The 24,373-nt window shown below is 43.1% G+C and overlaps 1 protein-coding gene across 6 annotated transcripts in view; it reads right to left on the minus strand.

Moving 5' to 3' along the window:
- Positions 1 to 24,373, minus strand: part of sobpa (sine oculis binding protein homolog (Drosophila) a) — a 310,007-nt gene that overhangs the window by 166,336 nt on the left and 119,298 nt on the right. For all 6 annotated transcript variants that reach the window (XM_059983000.1, XM_059982996.1, XM_059982997.1 and 3 more), the window contains one exon: positions 7,759 to 7,947. In XM_059983000.1, coding sequence (XP_059838983.1) covers positions 7,759 to 7,867 — 109 coding nt within the window. In that variant the 5' untranslated portion in view covers positions 7,868 to 7,947. The remainder of the gene's footprint in view (positions 1 to 7,758; positions 7,948 to 24,373) is intronic.

The raw sequence follows: 24,373 nt of genomic DNA on the forward strand, positions 1-24,373 counted from the left end.
AAATGTTCCCTGAACATTTGCCACATTTCCGCTGTGCATTTCCCTGAGAACATCTGCTCCCAAGTTCCTGCCTAATAGCATCATATTTCCCCCTACCCCAATTAAAGGTTTTCCCAAATTGTCTACTCCAGCGCTATGGTGGAGGAGATAGAGTTGTGGTCACTACCTCCAAAATGCTCTCCCACCGAGAGATCTGACACCTGACCAGGTTCATTTCCCAATGCCAGATCAAGTACAGCCTCTCCTCTAGTTGGCTTATCTACATACTGAGTAAGGAAACCTTCCTGAACACACTTAACAAACTCCACCCCTTGTGCTAAGGAAATGCCAATCAATACTAGGAAAGTTAACATTAAGATAAAGTGCCTCATAGTTTTCAGTCTGTGTAGAAGTTTCCTGCTCAAAGCAATGGTTGGCATGCACAGCTGTAAAAATAAAGAGGGAACACTGCTTGTGGCACTCTACTGGTTACAAACTCCAGTCAGGATGATACCCCTCTACCACTATCCTGTTTCCTGTGAAAAAGTCCTTTTTAAGTCCACTCTACATAGTCTCCATGGATCTTCCCAACCATTCAAACTCTCCCACACTGAAGCAGAGCTGGATGTAGGGACTGGATCCAAATACACTCAAATGGAGATGCATCACAGAAGATCAGGTGGGTAGATGGCTGATGGTGAGTTAACTTCATCTTCTGGATTAGCCTACCACGAGGGACCTTGTCAAAAGCTTTACTTAAGTCCGCGTATACAAACATCCATTGCTCTACCTTCAATCATTTTCATCACTTCCTCAAATACTTTCTATCCAACTTGGCTGGCTTGATTCAAATGACAGAAGTCGCTTCTGAATGCAAGAGAGTAAGAAGACACTGTGAGCAGTTCAGGGCCAAGCAGGATATTTTTATACTGAGAGAACACATTACATACATTCAAAGATAGATAGATAGATGGTCAGTCTTTTTGCCAGAGTCGGGGAGTCAAGGACTACAGGATATGGGTTTTGGGTGAGGGGAGAGATTTAAAAGGGATGTAAATTTCCTCAGAGAGTGATGGGTACATGGAATAAGCTGCCAAGGGACATGGCAGAGGTGGTGCAAATTCCACTTCCACCAGAATGAATTGAACACTTCAAGCAGGCCAGTGCAGCTAACAGCTGGCTGCTTCTGTTCTTAGTCACGAAAACGTACAAAGAGCAGAGTAATTCAAAGTCAAAAAGTGAAATAGTGAAAATTTAAAAATTACTGGAAAACAGTTACAAAAATGGACCTGAGCAGGTTAGACAGGCAATGCTTTGGTGGGAGTCAGGAAGCATCATTAGAAAATCAAACGTCATTAGAAAAAGGTCTACTCAGCGTGGGGAGGACGTAGAAAGAGACAGGGGTGTGGGGTCACACTGCACTCAAACAGTCATCAAACAGTGCCATGGCTCAGGAATCATGCAATCAACTAATATTGTGTACCAGGCTTCTGGATTCGTACAGCTCAATTAAAATAACCCGTGACATATCCATTGTGTACAGTTATATTGAATTTGTTACTGCTTTTCTTTATTGCTGGTAAAGAAAATTTTGTTGCACAATCTTTGGTATGATTTATGATTACAAGTCCTACAGGTGAAGTGGTTGCTGATTAGTCAGCTTGGTACCATTAATATTCAGATGCCCATAAATACATTTAGTCAGTTAGCAAAAATTGAGAGCCCATTTTTACAACTCCTCAGTGCAGTTTTACAACTCAGTCTGCAGTGTTGGAGTTGACAGGGAGCTATTTCGACAGTGACAGTAACCTCCGATTGACTCCCTTCATCCTTCTCAACATCATAATCGTGCTGCTCCGCCCTCTGCTACAATGTGACGGTTCTTCAGTGTGATGGGTTGTGGCAGTAATCGGATAAAATAGGATGACTCATCAAAAGAATAAAGTAACTAGAAAAGTGAGAATCATATCTAAGCTTTAATCCTCACACGATTTTAGTATTAGGATTGTTTTAATATTTTAGTGAATATCCACCTTGTATAATTTTCATCATGACCATGTTCCATTTATTTTTGATTATTGGCAGAACCTTTTCTGTGGCAACTCGCCACCAGCTAATCTTTTCTACTTCAACATATTTGCATCCAACTCCAACATCCCGCTCAACCTCACTGTGGGAGAGTCAGAATGGTTAACTTTCTCCCAGCACCACCAGTGAGTGCAGTTCCACAACTGACGAGCTATTTGTAGCAGTTCAAGATACATTGAGATAATCAGTTATGCTATAATGCTCGCTTATTCCAACACAGAAGATGGTGTCACCACCTAGGTTGGCTGGCCCTGGTCCATATTCATGTGCATCTTTACCAAGGTGTTGGAGGTTGCCAGGAGAGAACATTGTCAGTAGCCTGTCCAAGTCCAACTACATTGATGCCACAGCAAAAAACTCATCAGCCTTCTACACCATCAGGAGACTAAAAAAAAAATGTTATTTACCCTATGCCCCTCACAAATTGTTATTAGCCTAAATAAAGTCATGCACAGGCATCCTCCATCAAGGGAATAATCCTTTTGGGAGTACATCATATTCGAGTGTTCACCCTGCTATGGCAGCTACACTGCCTATGGCTGCAAGAAATTGCCAAGAGTAGTGGGCACAGCTTAGTACACTACAGAAACGAGCCTCCCCTCCGGGGACTCTGCCTACACTTCTCATTGCCTCATTGAACCACTCAGGATAATCATAGACCCCACGTACTATGGGTTTTGTCTTTTCTCACCCCTCCCAATGGACACAAGATACAAAAGCCTGAAAGCACACACCAGGCTCAGGGACAGCTTCTATCCCACTGTTATAAGACTATTATATGGTTCGCTGTTGTGATAAAAATGGACTGCTTAGTTGATAACCTCGATTGTTTTAACGTTGTATCTTACTGTCTACCTGTACTGCACATTGTCTAGAATTGTAACAATGTACTCTGTACCCTGTTAGTTTCCCCCCCCCACCCTTTGCACCACCTCAATGCACCATGCACCTCAATTGATCCATATGGATGGTATCCAGGACGAGTTTTAAATTGTAACTTGGTGCACGTGACAATTCTAAACTAATTCACTAAAGATCGGAAAGGAAACATCCAGTTTTATTAAAATGACCCAGGCTTGATCGAATTATGAGCAATCTGATACCTTATAATGCTGAAAATAAATCTAATGGTTTGATGTTAATAACTCATCAGGCGTGATTGATAAGTTCGTGGCCTAAGGTAGAAGGAGATGAGTTATTAACTTCAAACTTTCTGCATAATCACTCAAAGAGTTGACCTGCATGTGCATGTAACGACAGCTGTATAACTCATCTTCTACCTTAGGCTACAAACGTATCAATCACTCATCTGTGGACACTTCCTGGAGGTCCAAGATCCATATGCTCCACGACCGCTGGACTAAGTGTGTAAATGTAGGAGGGGACTATGTTGCAAAATAAATGTGCTAGGTTTTCTAAAATTGACTCTTTCTACCTTATCAATCACCCCTCGTACAGGGCGAGACTTCCCACCAGAATATAGAGTACAGGGTGAGGCCTTCCAGTGTATATAGTAAAGGGTGAGGCGTTTCAGAGTATATCGTACAGGACAAGGCATGACACTCACACCATAATATACGGGGCGCGACCTTACAGCAGAATACACAAGGCATGACCATCCACCAGAATACACAAGGTGATTTATAGGAGGTTGGTAATGAAAAAATCAGCTACTGCCTGAGAAGCAACTTGGATCCATTCCAGTTTACCTACCGTCACAACAGGTCCACAGCAGATGCCATCTCACTGGCTTTTCAGTGAACCCTGGAATATCTGGACAGCAAAGGTGCATACATCAGGATGCTCTTTATTAACAACAGTTTGGCATTCAATATCATTATCCCTTCAAAACTAATTGATGAGCTTCAAGACCTCGGCCTTGAGAGCAATAATAAGTAAGCAATATATATTGAGAACATGAGATGAAGAGGCCTTGAAACTGAGTCCATAGGTTGTGTAAACAGTTCAGTGATGGGGCGAGTGATGTTTTGTGAGTTTATCCCAACTGGTTGAAGAACCTGATGATGGAGGGGTAATAGCTGTTCCTGAACTTGGTGATGTGGGTCCTGAGGCTCCTGCACCTTCTTCCTACTGGCAGCAGCGTGAAGAGGGCATGGCCTGGGAGGAGGGGGTCGTTCGTCATGCATGCTGCTTTCCTGTGACAGCACTCGGTGTAGCTGTGCTCAATGGTGGGGCAGGTTTCACCCATGATGCACTATTTTTCATTTCAAAGGCATTGGTGTTTCCATACCAGTCTGTGGTACAACCTGTCAACATACTCTTCACCACATATCTATAGAAATTTATCAGAGTAGTAGATGTCATGCCGAACCTTCACAAACTTCAGAGAAAGCATAGGAACTGGCGTGTTTTTCTTTCGTAATTGCACTTGCATGCTGGGCCTAGGACAGGCCCTCAGAAATGATAATATCAAGGAGTTTAAAGTTGCTGACCCTCTCCACCTCTGATCCCCTGATGAGGACTAGCTCATGGATCTCCGGCTTCCTTCTTGTGAAGTCAATAATCAACTTGTTGCCAATATTGAGCAAGAGCTTCTTGTTGTAACAATTAAAATAATGCTTTAAATAAACTGGAACAGATGCACATGAGGACATATGCTTATCTATTGTAATCTAATATGTTTATATTCAAAGAGACAGCATAAAAACATACACTGAGCTCACGCTGACCATTAAGCGTTCATTGACTCTGAATGTAATATTTTTATATCGATAGAAACAAATGTACCATGCTGGGGATGCACCAGTCAGACAGGCTGATTTGTCCTGGATGGTGCTTTGGGACTAATCAATTACACTGCTGACCTTTGCCTTGGAGATGATGCAAAGGATTTGGGGTTTCAGACGGTGAGTCACTTGCCAGAAGTAATTCAGACTTTGACAAGTGCTCACAGACATAAATAATATTTTATTAGCTGGTGAGTTGGATGGCAAACCGAGGACATGAATGGTGGAGGACACAGAAATGGTTACAGTCTGGCATTTTTCACCATGAAAGTTGCTGGTGACTTCTCAGTCCATGCCTGAATACTGCCTCAGACTCCTGCACGCAGACATGGACTGTTTCATTTCCTGAGGAGTTGCAGATAGAAAATAATATTTAGAACACAGAACAGTACAGCACAGCAATAGGCATTTTAGCCTACAATGTTGTGCGGCACTAATTAAACTAATGATGCCTAATTATACGAATCCCTTCTGCCTGAACATGGGCCCTATCCCTCCATTCTCCACATACAAATGTCTCTCAAATGCCTCTGTTCTACAACCACCACTGACAGTGCATTCCAAGCAAAAAAAAACTTGCCCCATACATCTCCTGTGAACCTCCTCTCTCTCATCTTCAATACATACTCTTTCGTGTTATACATTTGAACCCTGGGAAAACACCAGCTGCCTATTCTACCTGCAGCTCTCATAATCTTAAGACCTTTTATCAAGTCACACATCAGCTTTCACCACTCCAGAGAAAACACTTGTCCAACCTCTCCTTATAGCAGCATACACAAAATATTGGAGGAAATCAGTAGGTCAGGCAGCATCTATCGAAAAGTGTAAACAGTTGACATTTGGGGTCAAGACCCTTCATCAGGAACTTTCATCTCCTTATAGCACATGCCTTCTAATCCAGGAAGCGTATGATAAAAAAGTGACCATTGCCCAATGACCTTTTTTTTTTGAGTTTGGGGCAATGGACCTTGAACGTCACATCCACTTTTATGGAGCTAGGGTTCAACAATAATATTACTTTGTCTTTCCTGCCTGTTGATTAGTTTTACCAGAGTTCTTTTATCATCACGTTGTCAAATACTCCCTTGAAGAAAGGGACAGTCACTCCCACTTCTGAAAGTTTGACCCAGGGTTGGGCCAAGGTTGTGAGCAAGTGGTCGTGATAACACCAAAACCCAGTGTTGAATTCAGAACTTAACAGTACATTTACATTTACAACATTTATTATATTGTAATTTGCCCTGTACTGTGCCTGTTGTCTTGTTTACTAACTATTGTACTGTCTTGCACTGTTTTGTGCACTTTATGTAGTCCCGTGTAGGTCTGAAGTCTAATGTAGTTTTGTGTTATTTCACGTAGCACCATGCCTCTGGAGGAACGTTGTTTCGTTTTTACTGTGTACTGTACCATCAGTTATGGTTGAAATGACAATAAAAGCAACTTGATAACTGATGAAATTTTTCTGTTTGGTATCATTGTCAATAATGCCTCCTCTCACTTATGACAGCAGTTTCTGTTGCATGGCTGTCATGGCGGGGACAGGAAATGCCGTCAGGATTCATCCCCAAAGAGGGCTAGTGACAGTGGCCAATAGAGCAGCTAGAGTTGGGAAGCACGAAAGGAAAGAAGACGGAGCTAAGATGGAAGGAAGTGACGAGAGGGGAAGGGAGTTGTGAAGGAAGGAAAGGTATAGAGGGAAGAAATCAGGAAACTGAAGGAAAAGTACATAGACAAGATTCCCTACACACTGCACCTGTGATACACACGTGTTATGTCGTGTATGTCTGTGTGCACATGTACTTATAGGAAACATGTATGCATGTTCTTGTTCAATACTGGGCATGGAATCCACATGCATCGTTTCATGTCTGCACATACAGTCAATCAAGTCATTACGTTTGTCATAGTACGGACAACTGCAATGAAAAACTTACTGGCTGCATTATCACAGGCATACAGCATGTAAGTAACAATCACAAGAAAACTAATTCAAACATAAATTATACACAAGAAAGCAGAATTAGAACCAAAAAAAAGTCCATTTTAGCAAAAAGCTGGTTATTGTTTTAATATACAATAGTGAATAGTTTTTCTGGTTGGTTGAAGAACAGAATTGTTGGATACATAAATATGCAGTGCAACTACAAGTCTTGACTCCAATTGCTCTGGAGACTCCTACACTGGACCAAGACCTTGCTGTGTTAGATCCTGTGCTGGTGAGAAACAAGCACCCCACATTAAAAAGAATTAATAAACTGACATCTTGCAATCCTCGGTACTAGAATGCAAGTCAGTCATGCTCATTCTTCAAGGAATGCCTAATATCATATCCTTGTTGCATCTTCAGGTTGGCCCCTCACTGTCAGGTATGCATGGCACTGCTTCCAACATACCTCTCCTTCTTGCTCCGTGATTTGTGCTTTACCAGGGCTCTTTATCGCCACTTTGTCAAATGCTTACACGATGAACAGTGCAATTACTCCAATTTCTTGAACGCTCATTGGAACACTCCTCACTCACCAGTTGATCACCTGGCTTGCACGTAAAAGTAGAGTGAAAAATATTCCCGGCAGCAAGATTACAGGTTGTAGCCATGAACAATTTCACAGATCCAGTTCACCCTTGCTGGTTCATTGAAACGAACTTTGGAATATTTTTTGCTAAGAAGCATAACGTTGGAGCATGAATGAAGGTTTCACTTTTGTTTAATAATGGATGGCAATCTATGGATCGACCGTGTGTTGCTGGCCATTAGGGTTCCAGAGAGAGAAATGTGCTCACTGCTAAAAATAATACAGACACATAGCAGAGTTATAATATCTCTTGGCAACTGCACTTCCAAGTTGTTACCAGATACATTGGCAGAAAGAAAACAGAAATGGGTTAAGGACATTCTCATTTGTCTATGTGCAGCTCAAGTGAAGCACAATGCACTTCTTACCTGTTGGCGGCTTGAGTATCGGTGGTGGGATCAATGGGACGATGATGGGAGTACCCCCATGGTCCTTAGAACCAGCCGGCATATCTGCCAACCCGTTTCCAGCAGTCATGGCCGGAAAACTTGAATTGGAGTTCGATGGCGACGTAATAACAGTATCTTCAGAGAGTTTCAGTTTTGGCAAGGAATTTTCTGCAAATGAAAGGTATCATTAATCACTTCTGCTGTTTCCTAGGGCGTGCACAATGTTGAAAACTGGTCTTGATCATCGTCACAAGCAGTCTCTGAAATTTTATGGACAAGTGAGAACTTAACGATATTATCTAGGCAGACAAGTATGATCTGATTGAAGTAAACTTAAGTAAACCAGAATTAAATCAATAATTAAGATCACCAGGAAGTGTTCACAGAATATAATATTTGGAAATCCTGTTTCTTCAAAGCATATCGTCCCCTTTAGGATTCGACAGTCAGCTAAAAATATCAAAAATGTTCTGCACTGCAGAAGATTGAAGGACTGGTATGTGGCAAAGAGTGGGAATGAAAGGGGCCTCTCCTGGTTGGCTGCTAATGACTAGTATTCTGCAGTGTTGGGTCCATTTCATTTCACAACATATGTCAAAGATTTGAGTGAAGGAATTGATGGTTTTGTGGCCATGCTGGCAGACAATACAAAGATAGATGGAGGGGCAGGCAATGTTGAAGATGCAGGGAATGTGCAAAACACTCGGACAGATTGGGAGAACGGGCAAAGAAGTGGCAGATGAAACGTAGTGTAGGGAAATTTTTAAAAATCAGAGGTATGAATGGAGTCCCTGTGCAGGATCCCCTAAAGGTTAACTTGCAGACTGAGTCAGTGTTAAGGGAGGCAAATGCAATGTTAGCATTCATTTCCAGAGGACGAGAAGACAAGAGCATGGATGCTGAAGCTTTATAAGGCATTTTTCAGACTGCACTTGCAGTATTGAGAGCAGTTTAGGGTCCTTTATTGAAGAAAAGATCAAGTTAAATTATCAGTTCACCAGATATGACCATTTATGAATACTGCCAAACAAAACAGTGTTACATCAGGACCAAAGTGCAAAACACAGTAGGAATGGTCACACACAGTAAAGCACATATAAGATAGCAGTAAAATACAGTCACACAAAACGTATAGTTCAAGTCCTGAGTCCTTGAAAGTTGCAGCAGCCTGCAATTGAATACATCACAGCTCATCTTGAAGCAAAGACTGGAGGGCAGCAGTGACGTCACCGCCTCTGGCACCAGCTTCGACACCTCTCTCCGAGACGACTGTAAGCAAGGGTCACCACAGCTTGAGGCCTACTCCTCACTACAACCAAGGCCAAGCAAGCTCCGCCAATAAACCAGAGAACTGGACTTGCAGCGTTCCACATTACCGATGTCCAGCAGGGTTCTTGCCATCACAAGAGAAGTGACCAAGACAATCACACGCTGATAGACTGCACACTGCCTTCATGCACTGACTCCAATGCCTCACCGCAGCAGACAGCAACATGGTCCGCACCAAGTCTACCTCCTTCAGTTTCTCCACCAGTGGGTAGATGGTGTAGATGGTGAAGAGAAAGGGAGACAGGACAGTCCCCTGGGATCAGCAGCACTGGGGCTCCAGTGGGACTGTCCTGTCTCCCTTTCTCTTCACCATCCACACCTCGGCCTTCAACTACTGCATAGAGTCTTGCCATCTTCAGAAGTTTTCTGATGACTCTGCCATAGTTGGATGCATCAGCAAGGGAGATGAGGCGGAGTACAGGGCTACGGCGGGAAACTTTGTCACATGGTGCAAGCAGAATCATCTGCAGCATAATGTGAAAAAGACTAAGGAGCTGGTGGTGGACCTGAGGAGGGCTAGCACTAGTGACCTCTGTTTCCATCCAAGGGGTCAGTGTGGACATGGAGGAGGATTACAAATACCTGGGGATACGAATTGACAATAAACTAGACTGGTCAAAGAACACTGAGGCTGTCTACAAGAAGGGTCAGAGCCGTCTCTACTTCCTGAGGAGACTGAGGTCCTTTAACATCTGCCGGACAATGCTGAGGATGTTCTACGAGTCTGTGGTGGCCAGTGTTATCATGTTTGCTGTTGTGTGCAGGGGCAGCAGGCTGAGGGTAGCAGACACCAACAGAAACAACAAACTTATTCATAAGGCCAGAGATGTTGTGGGGGTGGAACTGGACTCTCTGACGGTGGTGTCTGAAAAGAGGATACTGTCCAAGTTGCATGCCATCTTGGACAATGTCTCCCATCCACTCCATAATGTACTGGTTAGGCACAGGAGTACGTTCAGCCAGAGACTCATTGCACCGAGATGCAACACTGAGCATCATAGGAAGTCATTCCTACCTGCGGCCATCAAACTTTACAACTCCTCCCTCGGAGTGTCAGACACCCTGAGCCAATAGGCTGGTCCTGGAGTTATTTCCACTTGGAATAATTTACTTATTATTATTTAATTATTTATGGTTTTATATTGCTATATTTCTACACTATTCTTGGTTGGTTGGTGCGACTGTAACGAAACCCAATTTCCCTTGGGATCAATAAAGTATGTCTGTCTGTCTGTAATTAGCTGATGGATTGAGCTGCAGTACTCTTAAGTTCTTACTGTCCAGCAGCGTCTCATGATCAGAAAAAAAATGTGTTTAAAAAAAGACAACATCTTTGTAGAAACCTGCTGCATCGGAGCATGCAGCCATCTTACCGGAACAGAAGTGCTGGCCTTGGAGAGGGTCAAGAGGGGTTCACAAGAAAGATTCTGGGAATGAAAGGGTTAATATACAAGGCTCTGGGCCTACACTCACTGGAATTTAGAAAATTAAGGGGGACCTCACTGAAAATCATCGAATATTGAAAGATCTGGACAGAGGATGTGGTGAGGATGTTTCCTAAAGTGGGTGTGTCTATCACCAGAGGGCACAACCTCAGAATAGAGAGACATCCATCTAGAACAGAGATGAGGAGGAATTTCGTCAGCCAAATGGTAGTAAATCTGCGGAATTCATTGCACGGTTAGCTAGAGAGACCAAGTCATTGAGTATATTTAAAACAGAGGTTGATAGGTTCTTGGTTAGTCATGACATCAGAGGTTATGGCGAGAAGCCAAGAGAATGGTGTTAAGAGGGACAATAAATCAGCCATGATGAAATGCCAGAGCAGACTTCATCGGCCGAATGACCTAATTCTACTCTTATGCCTTATGGCCCTATATTCATAAAGTTTAAGGGATGACTCTACTTTTAAATTAAACTGGTAGAGGAAAAGCTACGAGCACCTTCCCACACCTTTTACCCATTTATGTTCATTCATTATGTGCCGTGTTGTAAGATATAGACAATCATTGTCTTTCCATGACCATGATTGCTCTTGGGAAATTGTTCTACAGAAGTGGTTCGTCATTGGCAGCGACTTTACAAGACAGGTGAGCCCAACTTTCGTCGGTACTCTTCAGATTGTCGGCCAAGCGTCGGTGGTTACATAACCAGGACTCGTGATGTGCATCAGCTGCTGATATGAGCGCCCACCACCTGCTCCCATGGCTTCACATGATCCTGTTCAGGGTGCGAAGCAGGTGCTACGCCTTACCCAAGGGTGACCTACAGGCTAGTGGAGGGAAGGAGCACCAAACGCCTCCTTTGGTAGAGACACATCTCCACCCCGCCACCCATACCCATTTATGGCAATATTTAAAAACTGAGAAACTGAAAAAATAATTAAGAAAATGGGCATGACATCCAGAGAACAAGTAACTCTCTGAAACTTAGCTGGATCATCTGTTTTAGATATCTATTCCTTTCATCCATTTGAAGACTATGTTAACTACAGTTCACTTTTTGCCGCAGATGCAGTCTGACTAGCTCAGTACTTCCAGTGTTTTCTTTAAGCTAAAATAACCATGCACCATTAACAAGCAAGATTCTTCATTGATTTATCTGTAATAAATTAAACCACTTTGGAAACTAAAGTTTTGCTCAATCTGAATAACTACATTTCTCTCCAGCATTTTTGCATGCCACTGACTTAAACTATTTTTTATTCTATTGCTCATGACAAAGACCTTCAGCTTGCAGCCTGTGGGTGGGGAAAGCAGGGACAATCCATCAGCTTCAGAAGAACTTAAGGAAAATAAACTTGCAGGATTACTGGGATGGGCCTGATTCGAATGTTCTCCAGAGAACCTGCAGGACCCAATAGGTTAAATGGCCTCATTCTGTGCCAGATCTTTATAATATGATGCTGCTACTCACTAACAAGGCTCACAGGTATTATAACAAGTCTCAGCATCACTTCACATGTAAAATCAACACAGCCCACACCACCATTTACGACGATCTTCAGAACACAGGAGTTCTGACCGAAGGTCTTCAATGACAAATGCCAACTGTTTCTATAATTGCTGCCTGGCCTGATGAGTCATTTTATGTTTTTATTATTGATGATTATGATATCCTCACCGAAGATTTAATGACTATTGATCCATAGCTGATAATGAGACACTAACAGACCAATTCATTCCTAATTGTTTGTATGCTTCGCTTCATACCAATCTCCAATGCTTTCAAAATGATTCAAATACCTGGTGTGTGAGCTACAAAAACCTTTCCTGAATCAAGTATTCTAATTTAAATTTCCAGAAGCACACCATTTGCAGATTTGCAAGTTGCAAAATGTAATGGCAGGTACTTTACAAAGCATGAATATATTCAAATCAATGGGAAGCCACAAATATTCAGATGCCAACAAATAGCATTCATGCAAATTGGGAACTACAAACATATTCAACAACAATTTAAATTTGTACATTACCTGCAGCTTGTTTTTTTTTCTTTGGGTGATATGTGGTGGTGGGGGGGGGGGGGGGAAGTGGAAGGAGAACCCCCTGAGACAAGTCAAATGGTACCATGCCTTTTAAATCAGCTGCCTCTTGTGAAGTCAGGAATCCAGCTACAGTGCATCCAGCCTCTCTTCATATTGTTTGTGCTCTCCCTCCTGGCACTTATCCTTGCAAATAGATCGAGTGCTACATCTGCCCCTACACCTCCTCCCTCACTACCATTCAGGGCACCAGTCAAGTCTTTTCAAGTGAGGCAACACTTCACCTGTGAATCTGTTGGGATCACGTACCATATCCAGTGCTCCTAGTGTGGCCTTCTGTATTTACCACTGACACTGGGCGCAGACTGAGAGACTGCTTCACTGAGCACTTACATTACATCTGATAGGAAAGGCGGGAGCACCGAGTGGCCACCAGTTTTGATTCCATTTCCCATTCCCATTCCAACATGCCAGTCCGTGGCTTCCTCTACTACCATGATGAGGCTACACTTAGGTTGGACAAGCAACTTCTTATATTCCACCTGGATAGCCTCCAACCTGACAGTATGAACATCAATTTCTTGGATTTCTAGTAATCCCCCACCTCCCCCTTCAACCTTCACTATTCAAATTCCCTCTCTCACCTTTTCGCCTGCTCGTCACCTCCCTCTGGTGCTCCTCCCCCTTCTCTTTCTGCCAAGGCCTTCAGTCGCCTCCCATCAGACTTTGCCTTCTCCAACTCTTTATCTCTTTCACCAAGCAACTTCCTAGCTCTTTACTTCATCCCTCCTCCTCTCCCTGTTTCACCTGTCTCCTACTACCTGGTATTAGAAATCTATATTTCTTGCTCTGAGTTCTCATCTCTCTTTCCTCCAGTCCTGGTGAAGGGATTAGGCCTGAAACACCAACTGTTGACTCTGTTCCAGAGACGCTGCCTGGCCTGCTGAGTTCCTCCAGCATTTTGTGTGTGTTGCTTGGACCTCCAGCATCAGCTGATTTTGTCTTGTTTGTTTGTGCTCTGCTGTATGTGGCCAGCGACAACCAGAGCAACTCCTCCAAGCACCCGTGCTCCCAGTTTAATTCCCTTCATTCACTCATTTTAACTCTCATTTCCACACTGACCTGTCTTCAGCAAACTGGAGGAAGAATACCTCATTTTCTGCTTGAGTAGTCTACACCCGACAGCGGGAACGCTAAACTCTCCAATGTCTGATCAGCGACCCTCTGCTCATTTTCTATCTCATTCTGATATATCCAGTTTCACCCACACTTAACCCAGGTGAATACTTACCCATTTCTTTCCCCTCCTCCACCCACTCTATCTGCCCATCACCCACACATGAGGTCCCCTCCCCCACTGTTGACATCTGCCTTCCCCAACACCCTAATATGATACCATTTTCCACCATCTTTTCCCCTCAGATTCCATCATCTATAGCCTTGGTTCTCTCCATCACTCACTCTTTGCTTGCTTTTTCCATTCTCCCCTCCTACAATCACCACCCCGGCCCACTGTCCCGATTGGGATCTATCTATTGCTTTTGCTCCCAGCCCTTCCGTTCATCTCTTTTTCTAGCCATCTCCCCTTCATCTTTCAGTCCAGAAGAGGTCTCAACCCAAAACATCATCTATCCATTTTCCTCCACAGACTGATCCCTGAGCTACCGAGTTCCTCCAGAATATTGTTTGCTGCTCCAGGCTCCAATAGAGACTCCAGTCTCTTATGTCCCCAGTGGTGGAATGGGCAGATTGGACATACTGGCATCTAATCACCAGCTTCACCTCTAAAGTTCAACTGTAACGAACTGAACTGCAAACTTTGGAACCTTCAACAATGCAATAACCAAACCCCACCTGCAACACTCCTCTGAAATGACCCATTGTAGCAGTATGCTACATGCAGCGCTAAAATTACGACACGGAGTCAGTAACTGCAGTCGAAGGAAAAACTTTATTCGAAATCCTCAGCCTCACTTTTAAGCATCCCTCAACCTGCCCCCCGTGGCGCAGAGGCTCCAAAGCTCTGTGCTCGCAAACCTCCGCAGGCTATCTAATTGTGAGCCGGTTCGGATGTGCCAGGAAATGGGTCGCCACACCATATCAATTTTGTTGGCTGTAGAAACTTAAGGATCCTAAAAAGTCACTGAATGTCCAGAATAGTCAGGCATTTAAAACTAAAAATAACAAAAACTAAATAGAATTAATAAGCTGTCTGAACCCCCGAGGATCCTCAAAATTGATCTACACTGCTGATAACATATTGACTGATTTTACATCCCTGGGATTACTTGCTTCTGATTAAATAGTAATCTACCTACAATGGGAACACAAGAGCCTGCAGATGCTGGAATCTGGAGCAGAAAATGAACTGCTGAAAGAACGTAGTGAGGGTGAGGAACTCACAGAACTCCTGCTGAGGAGATGAAAAGAACTTCTTCAGAGTGAGGAGAAGGTTCGGTATAGTAGAATAATAGGTACACAAGAGACTGTCGACAATAGAATCTGGGGCAAAAGAAAATAAAACTGCTGATGGAACATGGCAGGTTATTCAGTGTCTGTGGAGGGGAAGCCCCAACGAAGGATCTACACCCAAAAACTATCCCTTTGCCTCCACAGATGCTGCTTGATCCGTTGAGCCCATCCATTGACCCACGATATTTGGCCCAGTGCTTCAAATCAATGAGCTCCTCTCACTGACTGAGATATCAGTCCGGTTTCTCACTCCACAGATGCTCCCTGAGCTGGTGAGGGTTTTGTGTATTTTCTGATTTTACAACACATTTCCAGCATGTGCGTTATTTGGAGCTGTGCACTAAGCCAACACTTAAGCTTCATTTCTATTGCTGTTTTTGCTAAACATTAACATTCAAAAAACAAACATGAACAGAACTGTTGTTAAAAAAATCAGCTGTGGTGGACTTAAACGACCAGTTGTTCTGATTCAGAATCTGTTTTAGTCATCTGAAGAGACAGTGCTCCATTACACAAGACAGGAAGCCAATGTCCTCTGTGCCTATTCCAGTGATTCAGGTAGTTATTGATTGTCCAAGGTATTATCATTACAATAGTACTTGAAAAGCACCTTTCCAGTAAGCTCATCATTCTCCTTGCTATTCCATCATCAGGGACCCCACCCTCCACCCCTTAGGACATCCTCTCCTCTTGCTGCTGTCAAAAGGAAGAAGGTGCAAGAGCCTAAGGAATCACACCACCAGGGGTCAGGAACAGTTATTACCCCTCAACCATCAGGTTCCTGAATCAGAGAGGATAACTTCATTCACCCCATCACTGAACTGTTCCCACAATCTACAGACTCAATTTCAAGGACTCTTCATCCCATCGTCTCAATACTCATTTATTATTTATTATCATTTCTAATTTTTTCCCTTTCTCCTCGTATTTGTCTTTTGCACACGAGAGGCTCACCAAGTTGGGTGTTCTTTCATGGACTCCATTATTAGATTTATTGAGTATGTCCACAGGAAAATGAATATTAAGGTTGTATATGGTGACATACATATACTTGGACAACAAATTTACTTTGAACTTTGAATTTAATTGACCTTGTCGTCTGCCTGATCAGAAAGGCAAGCTGTCTTGATGAGTGGTTGCTTAAGCAAAGCCGAAACTTTGTTTGTGGCATCTTGATTAGTGACCAAGCTATCATATGTAGGAACAATCACTGCACCATGAAGCAACTCCGTTCAAATATTTGTTCAAAACTCAGCCATGCTCGAATGGCAGAGACTCAATGGGCCAGATGGCCTGATTTTGCTCTTGTACTTGATGGTCTGATTTAAGATTTTATATTCCAAACAAAGCACAATTGTCTTGTTAAAAAAAAGTTTTCATAAACCATCTCTCCTTTCTTCTGCATAATTTTGTAATGGACATCAACTAAGAACGATACTACTCATTTTAGCCAACTCCATGCTATGTGCACCCTCTCACCCTCAGAGGAATATTTCTATTGGTGGACCTCCTCTTGGACATAATGGGAAACAGATGCCTTAATGCTGGTTATAATGCATTTAAAATACTTGAGGAAATATCTCTGCGGCTTTGGCTCCAATTCTCTGCTATGAAAGTTATTTAGTTCTTATCACTGAGTATTTTTAAACAGCTGGAATAACATGATATCAAACAACAACTGGTTTTGAAGTTGTCTTCTGCGATCATGTTTGAGCAATACTGTGGTCACTTCCCTTTCTCAGTGGCTGAATACCTACAGTGGGCAGCAAGCCCAACACAACTTAATGAGCATCCTCAAGTGAAATCATCTCTTATGCAATTGCAAGAAGAAAGAATGAACTCTTCAACTGAGATAGCACAAAACAGGCAAGCTTGCAATTGGTGCATGTCTGCAGAAATCAGAGGTTCACTTTCAGCTGGCAACTGAGTGTTAACAATGGAACTCAGAGCAATGCTGACATTAAACAGGTTACAGTTAACCAATGAAACATCAGCTTTAACAAGATTCCAGACTTTGCTGACAGTAACAATTTACTTCCCTTACAGACAAGAAGGTCACTCGAACTCGGCTTGCATCACGTTTCCCTGAAAGTTCAAATAAAATCTTCACATTGTACAAACCCCATTTCCAGAAAAGTTGGGATATTTTGCAAAATGCAATAAAAACAAAAATTTGTTATATGTTAATTCACGTGAACCTTTATTTAACTGACAAAAGTACAAAGAAAAGATTTTCAATAGTTTTACTGACCAACTTAATTGTATTTTGTAAATATACACTAATTTAGAATTTGATGGCTGCAACACACTCAACAAAAGTTGGGACAGAGTAAAAATAAGATTGAAAAGTGCAGAGAATATTCAAGTAACACTGGTTTGGAAGACTCCACATTAAGCAGGCTAATTGGTAGCAGGTGAGGTATCTTGACTGGGTATAAAAGTAGTGTCCATCAAAGGCTCAGTGTTTGCAAGCAAGGATGGGTCGTGGCTCACCCCTTTGTGCCAAAATTCATGAGAGAATTGTCAGTCAGTTCAAAAGGAACATTTCCCAATGCAAGATTGCAGAGAATTTAGGTCTTTCAACATCTACAGTACATAATATTGTGAAAAGATTCAGAGAATTCAGAGACATCTCAGTGCGTAAAGGGCAAGGTCGGAAACCACTGTTGAATGCACGTGATCTTCGAGCCCTCAGGCGGCACTGCCTAAGAAACCTTCATGCTACTGTGACAATTATAGCCACCTGGGCTCGGGAGTACTTCGGAAAACCATTGTCACTTAACACAGTCCGTCGCTGCATCTAGAAATGCAACTTGAAACTGCATTACGCAAGGAGGAAGCCATACATTAACTCTATGCAGAAACGCCGGCGAGTTCTCTGGGCCCGAGCTCAACTCAGATGAACTAAAAGACTGTGGAACTGTGTGCTGTGGTCAGATGAGTCCACATTTCAGCTAGTTTTCGGAAAAAAACGAGCGTCAAGTTCTCCGTGCCAAAGATGAAAACAACCATCCTGATTGTTATCAGCGAAAGGTGCAAAAGCCAGCATCTGTGATGGTATGGGGGTGCATCAGTGCCCATGGCACGGTTGAGTTGCATGTATGTGAAGGTACCATTGACTCTGAGGCGTATATTAGGATTTTAGAGAGACATATGTTGCCATCAAGGCGACGTCTCTTTCCGGGACGTCCATGCTTTTTTCAGCAGGACAATGTCAGACCACATTCTGCACGGGCTACAACAGCGTGGCTTTGTAGACACAGAGTACGTGTGCTTGACTGGCCTGCTGCCAGTCCAGATCTATCTCCTATTGAAAACGTATGGCGCATCACGAAGAGGAGAATCAGACAATGGAGACCACGGACTGTTGAGCAGTTGAAGTCTTATATCAAGAAAGAATGGACAAAATTTCCAGTTGCAATTAGTATCCTCAGTTCCAAAATGATTAAAAAGTGTTATTAAAAGGAAAGGTGATGTAACACAACGGTAAACATGCCTCTGTCCCAACTTTTGTTGAGTGTGTTGCAGCCATCAAATTCTAAATTACTGTATATTTACAAAATACAATTAAGTTGATCAGCAAAACTATTGAAAATCTTTTCTTTGTACTTTTGTCAGTTAAATAAAGGTTCACGTGAATTAACATATCACAGATTTTTGTTTTTATTGCATTTTGGAAAATATCCCAACTTTACTGGAAATGGGGTTTGTACTTATTCTTCATTTTAATAGGGTCAGGAAACTTAATGCTTTAGCAATCATGCATCACCACATTCAAATAAAGCTTATTGGAAAAACTGAAAGGTTACTTTGACCAACCTGGAAGGCCATGTTGCAAGGTGGAATACTGATAGACAGTTGTAGTTTCAGGAATACAGTTTCCCTAATTAGATCTTCAACAAACACACATCTCAGGTTTCACCACAAACAGCACAGGAAGCAGCTTCACAATAAATAAACCTGTGTCACTATGTTTCAAATTTACCATTTTGAACTATAGGGTATAAAAGGTTGTACGCAGTTAATATTACCTACATGCCTCTGCTACCTACATGCAAATCACCTTCACCTTCTTTGGGACTGAAGGTGACTTGCTTTCACTCTGGGCTCTGAGGTGGCTGATGAGGCCAAGGGGGGAGCTATAGACTTCTGTTCAGATGGGTCAGAAGATCCGCCTTTTGGGTAGTTAGGTAGGTAGGTGAAATCACAAACACAAGAACATAAACACAGATACACAGATGCCGGATATCCTAGACAACACATACAAAATGCTGGAGGAACTCAGCAGGCCAGGCAGCATCTATGTTATTTATTCCTTTCAGTGCCTTGTGGCACATCGGGTGGCATTTTTGACGTTTTTTTTAAAAAAACAAGGCTGATTTACTATCCAGATGAAAAGCAAGCAAGGAGCCGGTTGGATTCCAACTCAGGACCATTCGCCTTAAAGTCCAGTGCCACTACACCACCCGCTGGCTTGTCAGCATCCATGGAAAGGAATGAACATTCAACGTTTTGGGCCGAAACCCTTCATCAGGTGAGAAGTCAGAGTAAAAAGGTGGGGGGAGGGAAGGGAAGAAAGAAGTACAAGGTGGTAGGTGATAGGTGAAACTGGGAGAGGGGTAAGAGGTGAAGTAAAGAGCTGGGAAACTGATGAAAGAGATAAAGGGCTAAAGGAGAGGGTAAAAGACTGTGGTAGAAAGGGAAGGAAGAAGAGCACCAGAGGGAGAGATGAGCAACTAAGGAAAAAGGTGAGAGGGGGAGAAAGGAATGGGAATGGTGAAGGGGGAGGGGCACAATTACCAGAAGTCTGAAAAATCGCCATCATGTTGGAGGCTACCCAGATGGAATACAAGGTGTTGCTCCTCCAACCTGAGTGCGACCTCATCATGGCAGTAGAGGCGGCCATGGACTGACAAGTCAGAGTGGGAATGCAAATGAGAAGTAGAGTTGAAATGGATGGCTACCAGGATGGATGGCACCTTGTTCTGGTGGATGGAACTTAGGTTCTTGACGAGGTGGTCTCACTGATATACAGCAGGTCACACCGGGAGCACCGGATACAGTAGATGACCCCAAAAGACCCAAGGGTGAAGTGTTGCGTCACCTGGAAGGACTGTTTGGGGCCCTGAATGGTAGTGAGGGAGGACGTGCAGGGGCAGGTGTAGCACTTGTTCCACTTACAAGGATAAGTACCAGGAGGGAGAGCAGTGGGGAGGGATGAGTGGACAAGGGAATTGCATAGGGAACGATCCCTGAGAAATGGATGGGAAAGATATGCTTGGTGGTGGGATCCTGTTGGAGATGTCTCTATCTCTGGAGACAGTCTATCCACTGATATCTTTTATAAACCCACTGATTCTCACAGCTACTGGACTATACCCTGTCACTTGTAAAAATGCCATCCCTTCTCTCATTTCCTTAGTCTTCACATCTGCTCTCAGGATGAGCCTTTTCCTTCCATTATTAATGAGATGTCCTCCTTCTTCAAAGAAAGGGACTTTCATTCCTCCACCATAAACACTGCCCTCACTCACGTCTCTTCCATTTCACACAGGTTTGCCCTCATCCTATCCTCCCATTGCCACACCAGGAAAAGGGTTCCTCTTGTCCTCACCTACCACCCCAGTAGCTTCAGCATCCAGCGCACAATACTCCGTAACTTCCACCATCTCCAACACCATCCTTTAGGTAGGGTAGGTAGCTGGGGAAATGCTCTGCTGTTTCTATAACTTCTGCAGGGCTGTGCGCTGACAATGTGTGGCCCTGAGATTTCACTACCATCCCCAAATGCTTTTGCCTCACTTTCAACAACAATGGGCGATACGTTCCTCATCTGATCATCTCCACTGTGACCAGAGCTCCAAATTGAGTGCTTGCTTCGGGAGCCTGATCAGCCGGCTGGTGGTGTAGTGGCATCAGCACCACACTTTGAGGCAAAAGGTCCCGAGTTTGAATCCGGCCAGCTCCTTACACGTTTTCTGTCTGTGCTGGGTTGAGCGTTAATCTAACAACTTGACCTCACACAAAAAAAAAGTCAAATGCTACCTAAATGGCAAAAATGCTGCCTGATGTGCCACAAGGAGTGAAAAGGAACAACAACAACAAAATAGCTGACTGACATTACAGCTTCAGTGCTGGATGTGGACTCCAGAAGTGATCTTTGTTGATGGATACACCTTCATGCATGTAAATATGAGCCGGTGCAGTGAATGTGTACGCAGCTGCGTGATAACAGTTTCAATGCCACACAATCAACCTTCGGCCATGGAAAATTAAGTGAGAACGACAAACACTCCACTACCAGCAGGAGTAATGACAGAACTGAATATTCTCTGTTATTCATTTTCGTACCTGCTGTAATATAATTAAGAATGAATTTGAGGAGGAACTGAATCTATTAAAAATATGGACCTGAACCAAATGATGACTAGGAGTAGAATGAAAAAAGTTGATCCGTCTGTCAGTTTACTTGCCTGTAAATTGGACACATTTATACACAATTCAAAACACATGCTGGTTCAGGAATTCATTGGGTGGGGTGTACATATGGTGTTTACCACTTTCAGTGCACAGACAGGGTAAATTTATTTCTTCAGTGTGACTAATGATGTTATGACAAATGTTGCACACCACAAATTTCCTTCACCACTGCCAGAATTTGGAACCTTTGAGGAGTGACTTGGATCCATTCCAATTTCCCAACTGGCACAACAAATCCACAGCAGATGTCATCTCATTGACTCTTCACTCAACCCTGGAATATCTGGATCGCAAAGATGCTTACATCAGGATGCAATTTATCGACTGCAGCTTGGCATTCAATACCTTCAAAACTAATCAATAAGCTTCAAAACCTTGCCCTCAGTTCCTCCTTGTTCAACTAGATCCACGACTTCCTCACCTGCAGACCCTGGTCAGGTGGGATGCGGATTGGCAAGAATACCACCTCCACCAGCAGAGCTGCACCACAGGTATTCTCTCTTGCTTCCTGTTTTCTTGCTATACACCTATGTCTGTGTGGCTGAGCACAGCTCCAATGCCATATTTTAAGTTTGCTGACGACACCACTGTCACTGGCCGAATCAACAAGGAGGAGGGAGACGGAAAATTTGGCTCAGCAGTGCCACAGCAACAATCAATAACAGCAAGAAAAAATGAGCTGATCATTGACTTGAGGAGGAGGAAATCAGAGGTGGAGAGGGTCAGCAACTTGAAAGTCTTCAATGTTATCATTTCAGAGCAACTGTCCAGGACCCAGCACGTAAGTACAAGTACGAAGAAAGCAGGGCAGGGCCTTCACATTGTTAGGAATTGGCAAAGATTCAGCACAACATCTAAAGCTTTGACAAACTTCTATAGATGTGTTGTGGAAAGTACACTGACCAGTTGCATCATGGCCTACTGTAGAAATACCAACGGCCTTGAAATGAAGTTCTTGTGAAAACTAGTGGATACGGCCAGTCCATCATGGGTAAAGCTCTCACTGATTATCTGCACAGAGCATCCATCATCAAGGGTCTCCACCACTCTCGCCATGCTCTCTTCTCACTGCTGCCATCAGGAGGACAGTACAGGAACCTCAGGACTCACACCACTAGATGCAGGAACTGTTATTACCCCTCAACCATCAGACTATTGTACCAGTAGGGATAACTTCACTTGCCCAATGACCACTCTGTTCCCACAACTTGTGGACTCACTTTCAAGTACTCCATCTCATGTTCTTGATACTTATTGCTTATTTATCATTAATAATTTTTTCTTTTTTATTTGCACAGTTTGTCATCTTTTGAACATTGGTTGTTTGTCCTGCTGGGTGCAGTCCTTCATTGATTACCATAGAACCATAGAACCTTACAGCACAGAAACAGGCCCTTTGGCCCTTCTTGGCTGTGCCGAACCATTTTTCTGCATAATCCCACAGACTTTCACCTGGACCATATCCCTCCATACACCTCTCATCCAAGTACCTGTCAAAGTTTTTCTTAAATGTTAAAAGTGAGCCCGCATTTACCACTTCATCTGGCAGCTCATTCCACACTCCCACCACTCTCTGTGTGAAGAAGCTTCCCCCCAATGTTCCCTTTAAACTTTTCCCTTTTCACCCTTAACCCATGTCCTCTGGTTTCTTTCTCCCCTAGCCTCAGTGGAAAAAGCCTGCTTGCATTCACTCTATCTATACCCATCATAATTTTATACACCTCTATCAAATCTCCCCTCATTCTTGTACACTCCAGGGAATAAAGTCCTAACCTATTCAACCTTTCTCTGTAACTCAGTTTCTCAAGTCCCTGCAACATCCTTGTAAACCTTCTCTGTACTCTTTCAACCTTATTAATATCCTTCCTGTAATTTGGTGACCAAAACTGCACACAATACTCCAAATTCGGCCTCACCAATGTCTTGTATAACCTTACCATAACATTCCAACTCTCATACTCAATACTTTGATTAGTAAAGGCCAATGTGCCACGAGCTCTCCTTACGACCCTATCTACCTGTGACGCCACTTTTGGAGAATTATGTGTCTGTATTCCCAGATCCCTCTGTTCTACTGCACTCCACAGTGTCCTACCATTTACCTTGTATGTTCTAGCTTAGCTTGTCCTTCCAAAGTGCAATACCTCACACTTGTCTGCATTAAACACTATCTGCCATTTGTCAGCCCATTTTCCCAGCTAGTCCAAATCCCTCTGCAAGCTTTGAAAACCTGCCTCACTGCCCACTACACCTCAATCTTTGTATCATCAGCAAATTTGCTGATTCAATTTGCCACAGTATCATCCAGATCATTGATATGGATGACAAATAACAATGGACCCAGCACTGATCCTATTATGTTTCCTGGATTCACTGAGTTTGCCCAAAAGAAAACAAATCTCAGGGTTGTAAATGGTGACATACATGTACTTTGATAATAAATTTTATTTGAACTCTGAATTCTGAGCTTAGTTATTATCTCCAAAAAAACATCTAGGAGCTTATCACAGAATGTTTAGGAATGGGGTGGCAATTAAGTTATCAACAGTTCCATGTCTGTCCTCCACACAGCAACAGACAACCTCATTGTTGGCTGGCCAACATATTGTGAAGTAATTCACTGAGCAATCTTCATTGATCACAGCTATTCTTTTGATGGAGGACAATCACATGTCTGTATGCAGCAAGCACTAAGCTGTTGTTCAGCTGGCAAGAGCTGGTAGGATGTTGACCCGAGGCCCAGGCTGTTCACTGGTGGGCATGCAGGCACACGGCTAAGAACTTGTTCTCCCTCCTCCCCTGCATTTTCATTTCCTCCAAGGAAGCTGC

This window comes from Hypanus sabinus, chromosome 10, assembly GCF_030144855.1.
Source record: "Hypanus sabinus isolate sHypSab1 chromosome 10, sHypSab1.hap1, whole genome shotgun sequence".
In the NCBI taxonomy this organism is placed as follows: domain Eukaryota; kingdom Metazoa; phylum Chordata; class Chondrichthyes; order Myliobatiformes; family Dasyatidae; genus Hypanus; species Hypanus sabinus.